A 12562-nucleotide genomic window follows, 5' to 3' on the forward strand; every position below is an offset into this window, starting at 1 on the left:
TAAACTATAAAATGTCTTATTTATTTCTGTACATTTGTGATCAGTTTAAAACTACTCAGTGTGTCAGAACAAGAAATACACGGAAGTAACTCAAACAACAGGCGTTGTTTACACTACCCGTTTTCCGACAAATCCCACCCCCTAAGGTAGAATTGAGCACTGATTAGCGAATACACTTGTCAGTTAAATCCATCAGCCAATCATAAAACAGATAGCCATAATTCCTAGCCAATCGGAGCACAGGATGAAGGTTTTGTCGGAATGTGGATAGGAAAAGATCCCGCGATTATCACACACGATTCAAATGGAGTAATTTTGAAAGCGCCTCGTTATGGAAAAGATTCGAGCTCGTCGTTTATTAGCTTTAAGTTCTTCAGGATGTGAGACGGTCAAACTGAGGACACGAAGGTCCAAACTTTACAACAAAAACTCCAGTTCCGGCTCCCACAGTGAGATTCTGTATTACGATCCTAATGCAGGGCAGAACTGCAGTATATATCAATCTATTCATTACACATCTGGTTCACATCTGCAGCTTAAATCCACAGTCTACACACATGGACATGAATGATTTCTGCAGCTGTTCCTTTTCTGTGACTGAATGCATGGATACTCACTGATTTTGAGCCATTTATAAGCACCACAGTCGAGCAAGCTTTATATTACCAAGTGCTTAGAGAGTTCAGTACAAGAAAGAAGCCAATGCTCCAAAATCAGCCCTTAATTGAGGAGCTTGATTGGCATTTGTTACATCTAAAACAATGTGAACACAGTTGGGTTTTCCTCAGACCTTGGCAAAAAGACCACTGTTCCATGCACAGTGACATTACTGGTCTTTATGAGATCTGAACCACCTGGATGAAGTTTAATTGTTTGAGTTTAATTTAAAGTAAAACATTAAGCTCCACTTACCATATAGAAGCACTTTGTAGTTCTACAATTACTGACTGTAGTCCATCTGTTTCTCTACATGCTGTTGTTCAATGGTCAGGACCATCACAGAGCAGGTATTATTTAGGTGGTGGATCATTCTCAGCACTGCAGTGACACTGACATGGTGGTGGTGTGTTAGTGTGTGTTGTGCTGGTATGAGTGGATCAGACACAGCAGCGCTGCTGGAGGTTTTAAACACTTCACTGTCACTGCTGGACTGAGAATAGTCCACCAACCAAAACTATCCAGTCAACAGCGCCCCGTGGGCAGCGTCCTGTGACCACTGATGAAGGTCTAGAAGATGACCGACTCAAACTGCAGCAATAGATGAGCGATCGTCTCTGACTCTACATCTACAAGGCAGACCAACTAGGTCTAAGTAGACCACTGTTCCATGCTCAAAGACTTTTTATGAGATCTGAACCACCTGGATTCCTCTGCTGCTCTTTTTGAAGTGAACCATGACTTCTAAGTATTATTTTAAATGCACACTAATCTGGTGGGAAAGGACCTAGAATATAATAATATAACTTTATTTATTGTTTGTTAGTAAAATTTCCTGAAAACAGCATTAGAATTTAATAAGAACATTTCAGTGCACGTCCCATTGGCATTTAGCAGACGCTTTTATTCAAAGTGACCTACAACTATGCCTTGCTTAAGGGCCCAGCTCTGTGGCAACTTAGCTGTGGTGGGGCTTGATCCGGCAACCTTCTGATTACTAGTCCAGTTCCTTAACCACTGAGCTACCGCTGCCCTTGAGAGCATGATGGAACCAAAACTAGACTAACTAGACTTAGTTTAGAGTAAACAATGAGCATGCAGAAAGAATTAAAAAGTCTTTCTAGAAGAAATGTGTCAAATCAGATGCATGAACCCAACGGGAGCAGCCGAAAGGACTCAATTATTCATTTAGATCAATGTGTAGTACACCAATTAGGCATAACATTATGACCACGGACAGGTGAAGTGAATAACACTGATTATCTCTTCATCACGGCACCTGTTAGTGGGGGGGGGGGGGGGGTATATTATTATATTAGGCAGCAAGTGAAGATTTTATCCTCAAAGTTGATGTTAGAAGCAGGAAAAATGGGCGAGTTTGACGAGGGCCAAATTGTGACGGCTAGACGACTGGGTCAGAGCATCTCCAAAACTGCAGCTCTTGTGGGGTGTGTCCCGGTCTGCAGTGGTCAGTATCTATCAAAAGAGGTCCAAGGAAGGAACAGTGGTAAACCGGCGACAGGGTCATGGGCGGCCAAGGCTGGCCCGTGTGGTCCGATCCAACAGACGAGCTACTGTAGCTCAAACTGCTGAAGAAGTTCATGCTGGTTCTGATAGAAAGGTGTCAGAATACACAGAGCATCACAGTTGCAGGGCTGTTTTGGCAGCAAAAGGGGGACCAACACAATATTAGGAAAATGGTCATAATGTTATGTCTGATCGGTGTATATCTAGGGTTTCACTGATATGGATAAAGCATTGGTGAGCATTGGAAAGGTCATCAGTCCAGGAGCTGAATCTGAAAATTGGGTTATACAGCAGGACATTGATTTAAAAAAACAAAAGCAAGTCCACATCTAAAAACCAGCAGTGTGATTGATTTAGAGGTCAAGAGGTGATATGGATGTTGGATAACTTTATTCCTTAAATAAATGGTTTGCACTGTTTCCGCAGGTATCTTCGGGGTCGGTATTACACTGTTTTCTGTGATATTTCGCCTCGTGAACTGCCTGCTGGTGCAAACCAGTTTCGTCCCTGATGAGTACTGGCAGTCGCTGGAGGTGTCTCATCGGATGGTCTTTAAATATCCTTAAAGCACTGAAGTGTTTCTGCAGTCCACATGGCATCATATTTAACCTTGTAGCACCTTTGTTTCTTTCTTTTGGTCATATTGTGGTAAAAATAACTAAAGTTGGCAGTGTAGCAAGTATTTATAAGTCTATCTCACCCACACTATGAGGCCAAACGTATTTGGACACTTGATCGTGAGCTTGTTGGACATTCTGTCAGCTAGAACAACAGCCACTGTACTGAGAAGGCTTCTCATCTCAGAAAGACTTTGAAGTACGTCTGTGTATGGGAATTTGTGCCCATTCAGTCAAAAGAGCTGATTTGTATGACCTCAGTTGATGTTCCGATTCATTCCGAAGCTGTTCAGTGGGGCTGAGGTCAGGGTCTGTGCAGGACGCTGGAGTTTCTTTAAACCGCTGGAACAGGACAGGACCTTCCCTAAACTATTGCTGCAAAGTCGTACACATATAAATTCCTTCATATAGTTGATGTATTACACCTGTTACCAACTGTCGTGGCTGGAACACATGAATTCAATAATTGGAATTCATCTGGAAATAAACAACACAGACTGAGGGAGAACCTGCAAAATCTACACTGACAGTAACCACAGCAAAGGCTCAAACCCAGGACCCTGGGTCTGTGTGGCAGCAGCACCACCTGCTGCACCACATCCGGCTCTGATATTAGGAATCCATATGAGATTATGCAGCTTTATCGGGACCTGGCTGGTTCATTATTACTGAGGGAGAGGTCATCTGTCCAGGAGCGGAATCTGAGCTGAACTTGGCTTATACAGCAGGAAAATCAGCCGTGTGTTTGACTTAGAGTGAGGCTACGGTGCAGTTTTCACAGGGGTGATATGGGTGTTGGATAACTTAATGTTATGTTCAGTTAGTGCTGTCAGTCGGGTAAGGGGGTGTTCGAACCCGACCCGCCACAGCCCTGACCAGTATAAGGTATCAGAAAGAGGGCACTCTGGTTACCTCCTACCTTCTCTTGCTTGGGTGGGTGGGTAACTGAGTTAGTATGTGATGCCCAGCATTTCAGTACTTCTGCACAGGCTCCTGACCCATCACGACCCTGATCAGGATGAAACTCTTACTGAATGTAACCATTCTGACTTCTCTTTCCTTGACCCGTCGTATTTAAATACGGGTACGAAACGTGGGAGTGGAAGGAAGGCTTACGAGGTTACGCCTACCCGCTTCTGTTCGCCGCCGTATATAAAACACTCCACCTGCTGCACTACGACACGGTCCAGCTGCTGGTGAGTGAGGGTCGGGATGCGGTTGCCGGGACGACGGACAGAATGGAGATTTACCTTTTTGTGAAATTTATGTCGCAGGTCCTGTTACCCCGGGTTCTGCAGGCGCTTCTGGCGGCGTACGCAGATGTGAAGCTCTACCATCTGGTTCGCAGACTGGAGAGTCCAGATGTGGCTAAATGGACGGTAAGGATGTGTTGCGCATCCCACCTGTTTGAGTCCAAAAGCATCCTAAATTGCTTTGAATTAAACTGCTAATTTTATCACCAGCGTGTGTGGCGGTTGATTTAGGACCACTACGTGCTTCGTCAAGGCTGTGATGATGCCCAGTTCCATGTTTCGTTTTCTCTTCGCAGTACTTTTGCCAGTTATGTTCCTGGTTCACCTGGTACTGCTGTACCCGCACGCTCACCAACAGCATGGAGACCACCCTCACCACCCTGGCACTCTGCTACTACCCACTACAGAGCATCAAAACACACAACAGGTCTGTATCACTCACTGGGTTTAGCAGATTCCATCCTGATCAGGGTCAAATACACATATTACAGTACAACAAGCATTTTTGTTTACTCTTTTAGGGTCACATGATGGCATAAGCACCGAGAATACGTTTAATACGGCCATGGTTTTAATTTTCCATAAGCTATATGCATCGAAACAGCTCTGACCCACAGAAACATGGACTCCACTAGTCCGCTGAGGTAGTCCTCGGGTATTCGGTACCAGGACGTTACCAAGCAGGTGAGGTGGATCGCCCTACAGTGCGTCCCTTGGCTAAACAATGCCCAGTCTACCTGTCCTGACCAGTCTACTGTCTCTCATTGCTCCAATGTCCAGTTCTTATACCGGCTTGCCCACTGTAGGTGCCTTAAATGGTAGACAGAAGGTAGCATGGGCACTTTGACTGGCAATGGAACACCAGGATTGGAATGATCTGCAATTTCAGCCACAGTAGACCTTCTGTTGGTCTGTAGGAGTCGTTTCAAATGACTCAGACTCGACACATGACTCGTAAACAACAAGAGTCTCTAGCGTCAGCATGTGTTAACATTAGTTATGTGTGACAATTAACCCGTTTTGGCCGTCTTAACCCGCAACGCACGCAATGTGTAAATGTTCCAGCCAGCTTCCGGCGTAGTGATGAAGCGTCGCTCCCTACTCCCTACACAGTTTGAAGTTCACTTCATCTGAACATTATCGTTACCTTTGGATTGGAATCTCACTTAAAATGGTGGAATAAAGACTCGTGACTTGACTCTGACTCTAGCTAAAGACTTGTGACTTGACTCAGACTCTAGCGTAAAGACTTGTGACTTGACTCTGACTCTAGCTAAAGACTCGTGACTTGACTCTGACTCTAGCTAAAGACTTGTGACTTGACTCTGACTCTAGCTAAAGACTCGTGACTTGACTCTGACTCTAGCCTAAAGACTCGTGACTTGACTCTGACTCTAGCCTAAAGACTCGTGACCTGACTCGAACTCTAGCCTATAGACTCGTGACTTGACTCGGACTCTAGCCTAAAGACTCGTGACTTGACTCGGACTTTAGCCTAAAGACTCGTGACCTGACTCGGACTCTAGCCTAAAGACTTGTGACTTCACTCGGACTCCAGCCTAAAGACTCGTGACTTGACTCGGACTCTAGCCTAAAGACTCGTGACCTGACTCGGACTCTAGCCTAAAGACTCGTGACTTGACTCGGACTCTAGCCTGAAGACTCGTATTTTGTGACTTATGAACATCTCTGGTACCGAATGCCATAGCCTTCATGTCCTCTGGCATCGATGAGTCTTGGCCGCCCAACAACCTGTCTACGGTTTTGCATTGTCCCTCATCAGACCACTGTCTGTGGGTACTCACCCCTTGCTGTTTTGGAGATACCGGCAATAACGATTTAGCTCTTATCAAAGTCACTCAAGTCTGTATGCTGATCAGATCTGCTGCATTCAACAGATGAACTATGAGGAACCTCCATCAGCCCATCTAACCGATCCCTCACCCTGACACACACATTTTGGGGGGTGGTTTTAATGTTTTGGCTCATCATGGTAATGCAAGTAAATTGTCATAAATGTCCCACCATTAATGCATATCCTCACTGTTCCGTGCTAGCTGGAAGTACCTGTCGCTCGTGTCCCTCGCTGTCGTGGTCCGTCCCACGGCGCTGATCGTTTGGCTTCCTCTGCTGCTGTGTCACGTGTGGCGTGACGACAACAAGCTGAAGCTCATCACTCAGCACGCACTTCCTGTTGCGTGAGTGGATCCTACGTTTAAAATCAATCGTATTTATCGAGTCTTTAGTTTATCTGAAGTTTAACCGTCTTACTTTGTTATTGTTCTGTAGGGCCGCCACACTGGTGCTTTCCACACTGATCGACTGCATATTCTATGGAAAGGTAAAACATTTATATTACACATGTTGATACTTCTGTGTTTAAATGTGTGTTTTACTTTTAAAAAAATGACTTATTTACATTTCTCTACCTGCCAATGATGTGATTGATCACAGTGATGATCTGACACTTAGTTTTGCTCAGGTGCTCAGTAATGATTTTTATCAAACTTTACCAAATTTTTTACCGACTTCACTGTTTTTGTTTGCAGTGGATCTTCGTCCAGTGGAATTTCCTGAAGCTGAACGTCTTGCACAACGTCGCAGAGTTTTACGGCGCACACCCGTGGCACTGGTACTTCTCACAGGGCTTCCCGGTCGTCCTCGGGTCTCACCTGCCCCTCTTTATGCACGGCTGCTACCTCGCCTCCAAGAGACACAGACTCCTGATCGTTAGCATCACGTGGACGCTGCTGGTTTACAGGTGAAATGTTAGCTGTAAGGCTTCAACAGACACTTTAAATCCAACAATCCAAGTAATTGAGAGTTAAGGGCCTTGCTCAGGGGCCCAACAGGTCCAGAACCAGATCCCTTTTGATTACTACTCCAAACGGGGCGCTCAGGTTGTTGGGTTCAGAGTTTAAATCTTGGTTCTGTTATGAACCGTGATTGGCTGCGATTACGACATCTACTGGCTGATCGATGGCGCTGCACAGACAGAAGATAATGGGGATCAGTGCGTGACTCTCCATGCGCAATACGGATCTCCATATGAACCCGCCTCGTGCAGGTGAAAAGAAGTGGTCGGCTACTGCACACGTATAAGAGGGGGCGTGTTACTTATGGCCCTCCTTTGCCAGGAGGTCTGCAGTGGTAGAGGTGGAATGCAATCAGGGAATTGGATACGACTAAATTGGAAAGAAAAAACATAAAATAGAAAGAATTTGGCTCATTGTATTAAAACACTTTCGCCCACTCCCGCTGATTGGCTGTGTCCGAGGGTGGAGGGGATGGCCGAGGCCCCGTGATGGATTGGCGTCCTGTCAAGGGTCCCGAGGAAACCGGACCCACTGCAACCCTGACCAGAATAAAGGAAATATGAAAACACTGATCTGTTACTGTACACTATAGGAACAATGAACCTGTACTGAGATGCTGTGTGAATCTGTTTACAGCCTCCTAGCGCATAAGGAGTTCCGATTCATCTACCCGGTGTTGCCGTTCTGCATGATCTTTTGTGGTAAGTGTTCAGACATGGAACTTAGAGACAAACTGATGGTTCATATCAATGTTCTGCATTCTGGAAGCGTATAAATTGTAAACGAGTCTGTTATTATTTACTGTTGTGCTTATATTCATGAGATTACGCTGTTTTACCAAAGCTTCATCCTGGTCAGGGTCGTGGTGGGTCTGATTCATTAGGCGTAAGGCAGGAAACATCCCGGACAGGTCGCCAGTCCATCACACTTTAGGCAGTTTAGTAGCTCCAGTTAACCTGACTGCACGTCTCTGGACTGTGGAAGTAAACCAGAACACCTGAGAAGCCCACACAGACACAGGGAGAACATGCAAACTCCACACAGAAAGGACCTTGGCTGTCTGGCCTGGGAATTGAACCCAGGACCCTCTTGCTGTGAGGTGACAGTGCTACCCCCAAGAAGACAAACACTTGGTGATTGGCTGTGTCTAAGGGAGGGATAGTACAAGGGGTTCCTTGATGTTGCTGCAATTACGGCCTCTGCTGGCTGGTCGATGCGTCTGCACGAGAGACGTGAGAGATGGTGTGCCCAGTGTCTGGCAGGTGAAAAGAAGTGGCCCTTGACTGTGCTTGTGTCCTTGTTTTGGGCGGGTGGGGCTCTGCAGTGGGCAGGAAAGTTGCTACTGGGAAAATTGGATACGACTAGATTGGGAGGAAAGGGAGTCAAGGAGTTAGCGGGACGGAGCAGGTAGGATGTAGAGACGACGTTAGGGAGGCCAGATTGAGACGGTCTGAGCACGTGCAGAGGAGGGATGAGAGTTTATGTACATGTTTCAGGAATTACACATCTACATCTGACTATATTTTGTACTCACCTGTGCATCAGGTATATCGCTGGTGAAGCTGCGCTCCTGGAGGAAGCCTGCTGTGGGCGCTCTGCTGGGATTGAACCTGCTCCCGGCTCTATACGTAGGCTTAGTTCACCAGCGCGGCGTCCTGGACGTGATGGGTCACCTGCAGCCCCTGTGTGACTCCAGGGATCAACCACACGTACTGTTCCTCATGCCCTGCCACTCCACACCCTTATACAGGTCAGGTTCACTGATTAGTACTGGACTAAATGACCAGCAGTCACATTCTTTATGCTTTCTGAATCCTTGACTAGTCAAAGAACTAGACCTCTCCACTATTACCTGAGTTTTAAGACAGTTTGACCCAAATAACATGTGAAATAAGGATTAATTCCTCTATACCTTTCTGCAGAGCTGAATTTTGCTTTAAATTACATCTTTATTAGTTTAACGATGCAGCAAATAAAGGAAAAAAAAAGAATGATGTGGTATTTTAGAGTAGTGGAGATTTTGTCATCATTATGCAACCCCTACATAATAATACTGCTGATCCTAAAACCCACTACTAGTCTGTAGGACCTAAAGTTGGGTTACAACCTGATTAAACCATTGGGACTGAGCCCCAGGTTCGAATCGTAGCATTGCTGCCGGTTGGGCATCTACACAGACATGATTGGCTGAAGCTCTATAATGGATTCTCATCATAGCTGCCTTGTGCTCAGTGTTTTCCGGTGGAATCAGGCCCACCGCGACCCTGACCAGGATAACAGAAATATGATAATTAAGCATGAGTGTGACGGGAAACCTGCTTCTGTTCTCCAGTCACCTCCACTGTCAGATCAGACTGCAGTTCCTGGAATGTCCACCGGATCTGAGCGGAAATCCGGGCTACGTGGATGAAGCGGCGACGTTTTACTCCGATCCTCTGCACTGGCTCAGAACCTCCTTCACCAACACGTCCAGTCTGCCCTCGCATATCGTCTTATTCGATTCACTGGAAAAGGTACCGCAGACTCACAAAAACGTGTTACCCCGGGAGTATTTTACACATCAGGAGGTACAGCAGTCCACCGTCGTGATCAGTTCAAATCTCAGCTGTGCTATCGGCCTGGCCGGACGTTTAACACACTTACTGGCCGTGTCTGAGGGAGGGGATTGTCGGATAGTGTTTTATAGACGAGTCATTAAAAAGCCATCCATACTATCTAAATAATGATAATGATAATAATAATAAAACTGTAATAAAGATGATAATAGTGTAAATAATAATAATAATACTAGTAATAAAAATTATGATAATAGTAATAATAATAACTATAACAGTAATAATAATAACTATAATAATAACAGTAATAATAATAACTATGATAACAATAGTAATAATAATAACTATAATAATAACAGTAATATAATAACTATGATAATAATAGTAATAATAATAAATATAATAATAACAGTAATAATAATAACTATAATAATAATAGTAATAATAATAACTATAATAATAACAGTAATAATAATAACTATAATAATAACAGTAATAATAATAACTATAATAATAATAACTATAATAACAGTAATAATAATAACTATAATAATAACAGTAATAATAATAACTATAACAGTAATAATAATAACTATGATAACAATAGTAATAATAACTATAATAACAGTAATAATAATAACTATAATAATAATAGTAATAATAATAAATAACAATAACAGTAATAATAATAACTATAATAATAACAGTAATAATAATAACTATGATAACAATAGTAATAATAATAAATATAACAATAACAGTAATAATAATAACTATAATAACAGTAATAATAATAACTATAATAATAACAGTAATAATAATAACTATAATAATAACAGTAATAATAATAACTATAATAATAATAGTAATAATAATAACTATAATAATAACAGTAATAATAATTATAATAACAACAGTAATAATAACTATAATAACAGTAATAATAACTATAATAATAACAGTAATAATAATAACTATAATAATAACAGTAATAATAATAACTATAATAATAACAGTAATAATAATAACTATAATAATAATAGTAATAATAATAACTATAATAATAACAGTAATAATAATAACTATAACAGTAATAATAATAACTATGATAACAATAGTAATAATAACTATAATAACAGTAATAATAATAACTATAATAATAATAGTAATAATAATAAATAACAATAACAGTAATAATAATAACTATAATAATAACAGTAATAATAATAACTATGATAACAATAGTAATAATAATAAATATAACAATAACAGTAATAATAATAACTATAATAACAGTAATAATAATAACTATAATAATAACAGTAATAATAATAACTATAATAATAACAGTAATAATAATAACTATAATAATAATAGTAATAATAATAACTATAATAATAACAGTAATAATAATTATAATAACAACAGTAATAATAACTATAATAACAGTAATAACTATAATAATAACAGTAATAATAATAACTATAATAATAACTATAATAATAACAGTAATAATAATAACTATAATAATAATAGTAATAATAATAACTATAATAATAACAGTAATAATAATTATAATAACAACAGTAATAATAACTATAATAACAGTAATAATAACTATAATAATAACAGTAATAATAATAACTATAATAATAACAGTAATAATAATAACTATAATAATAACAGTAATAATAATAACTATAATAATAATAGTAATAATAATAACAGTAATAATAGTAACTATAATAACAACAGTAATAATAACTATAATAATAATATAAATAATAATACTGACTAAAGTAATATAACAGTAATAATAATACTATAGTAATATAACTGTAATAATCATTATAATTATAATAGTAATAATAACAGTAATAATGATAATAGTGATCATTATAAAATTAGCAATAATGATAATAACATTAATAATAGTAGTAATAATAACAGTAATAATAATAACAGTAATAACAATAATAATAAAGAATTGTGCTTCTCTCCAGGGTTGCATCAGACCACCCAATAGTTCCTAAACCTGCATGCACCATCGTGCTGTAGTTCCGTCCTGGTACACGGTTAATAATAATACTGATTACCGTGTTTGTTACTCTCTCCTCTGTTTGTAGGAAATTTCTGTTTTCCTGAGTGAAAACGGATTTGTGAAGCAGGCTGAAATCTTCCACACTCATTTCCCGGAGGGACGAGTGGGAAAGAAGATCTTCATCTACAATCAATAACAGTCACACAATCACTCCTGACGACGACTGGATTCATGGACCAGTGATTTTTATTACTAATGAGAACTGAACTTGAATGTGTGGGTGTTTTTTGTAAATTAAATACTTGACCTCTTTTGTAAAACGTCGTCTCATTTGATCAGTAATGTGCAAGTGGGGCTTTTACAGTCAGTAAAATATCTCATAATTTAAAATTTAGACCTAAAGGTTCAAGAAAGGAGTGCAGGAGGTGCAGCAGTGTTGGTGGGGTTGAAACACCTTAATGTAATTGCTGGAAGGACACCTATGCCCAGCTATAAGGCCAGGCTGGAAACAACTCGCGCTACTGTGATAAACATAGCCACACAGGCTCAGGAGCTCCTCCACCAGCTCCATGTATTTGCCAACAATTATGTGCAATAATGCCACTGAGTTCTCTGGGCCTGAGCTCATCTCAGATGGACCGTGAGACAGTGGAAATGTGTTGCGGTCAGTAAAATCTACGTTTTCGCTTGTTTTCGGGGTAAAAAAGCCAACGTCTGTCTTGGTATGGGGGTGCAACAGTGCCCATTGCAAGATGCAGATGCAATCGGGTATCCCCAGCAGCAGAAGACAAATTGACTGCTTTTCGGGAGGAAAGTGGGGAGAAAATGCATAAAAAATAAATGAATTAAAAAAAAGGGGAATGAATAGGAACGCTGATGGAACACGGGGGTAAACATGTCCGTTTACAATGAAGTTAATGCGTAAACACAATGAAGTTAATCAGTTTCTTTATGTTTTTATCAGTTAAAAACTGAAGAGAATGAACACATCACAGATTCTTCTTTACTGCATTTTACAAAATGCCCCGACTGTTCTGAAATGTACACATAATTAATTCATTTGCATTTAACCCATTTAGTTTTGAACAGAAACCAC

General features: G+C 40.6%; 1 protein-coding gene across 1 annotated transcript; it reads left to right on the plus strand.

Annotated features, from left to right (window-relative positions):
• Nucleotides 1-331: 331 nt before the first annotated feature.
• On the plus strand, nt 332-11786 carry pigb (phosphatidylinositol glycan anchor biosynthesis, class B). The gene is made up of 12 exons (XM_063004463.1): nt 332-449; nt 2611-2732; nt 3872-3997; nt 4076-4180; nt 4351-4481; nt 6112-6252; nt 6344-6395; nt 6604-6815; nt 7507-7571; nt 8416-8620; nt 9203-9383; nt 11552-11786. The coding sequence occupies exons 1-12, from the start codon at nt 332-334 to the stop codon at nt 11660-11662; spliced, it is 1569 nt and encodes a 522-aa protein (XP_062860533.1). The 3' UTR covers nt 11663-11786.
• Nucleotides 11787-12562: the final 776 nt, after the last annotated feature.

The sequence above is a fragment of the Trichomycterus rosablanca genome, chromosome 11, assembly GCF_030014385.1.
Source record: "Trichomycterus rosablanca isolate fTriRos1 chromosome 11, fTriRos1.hap1, whole genome shotgun sequence".
NCBI classification, from domain to species: Eukaryota; Metazoa; Chordata; class Actinopteri; order Siluriformes; family Trichomycteridae; genus Trichomycterus; species Trichomycterus rosablanca.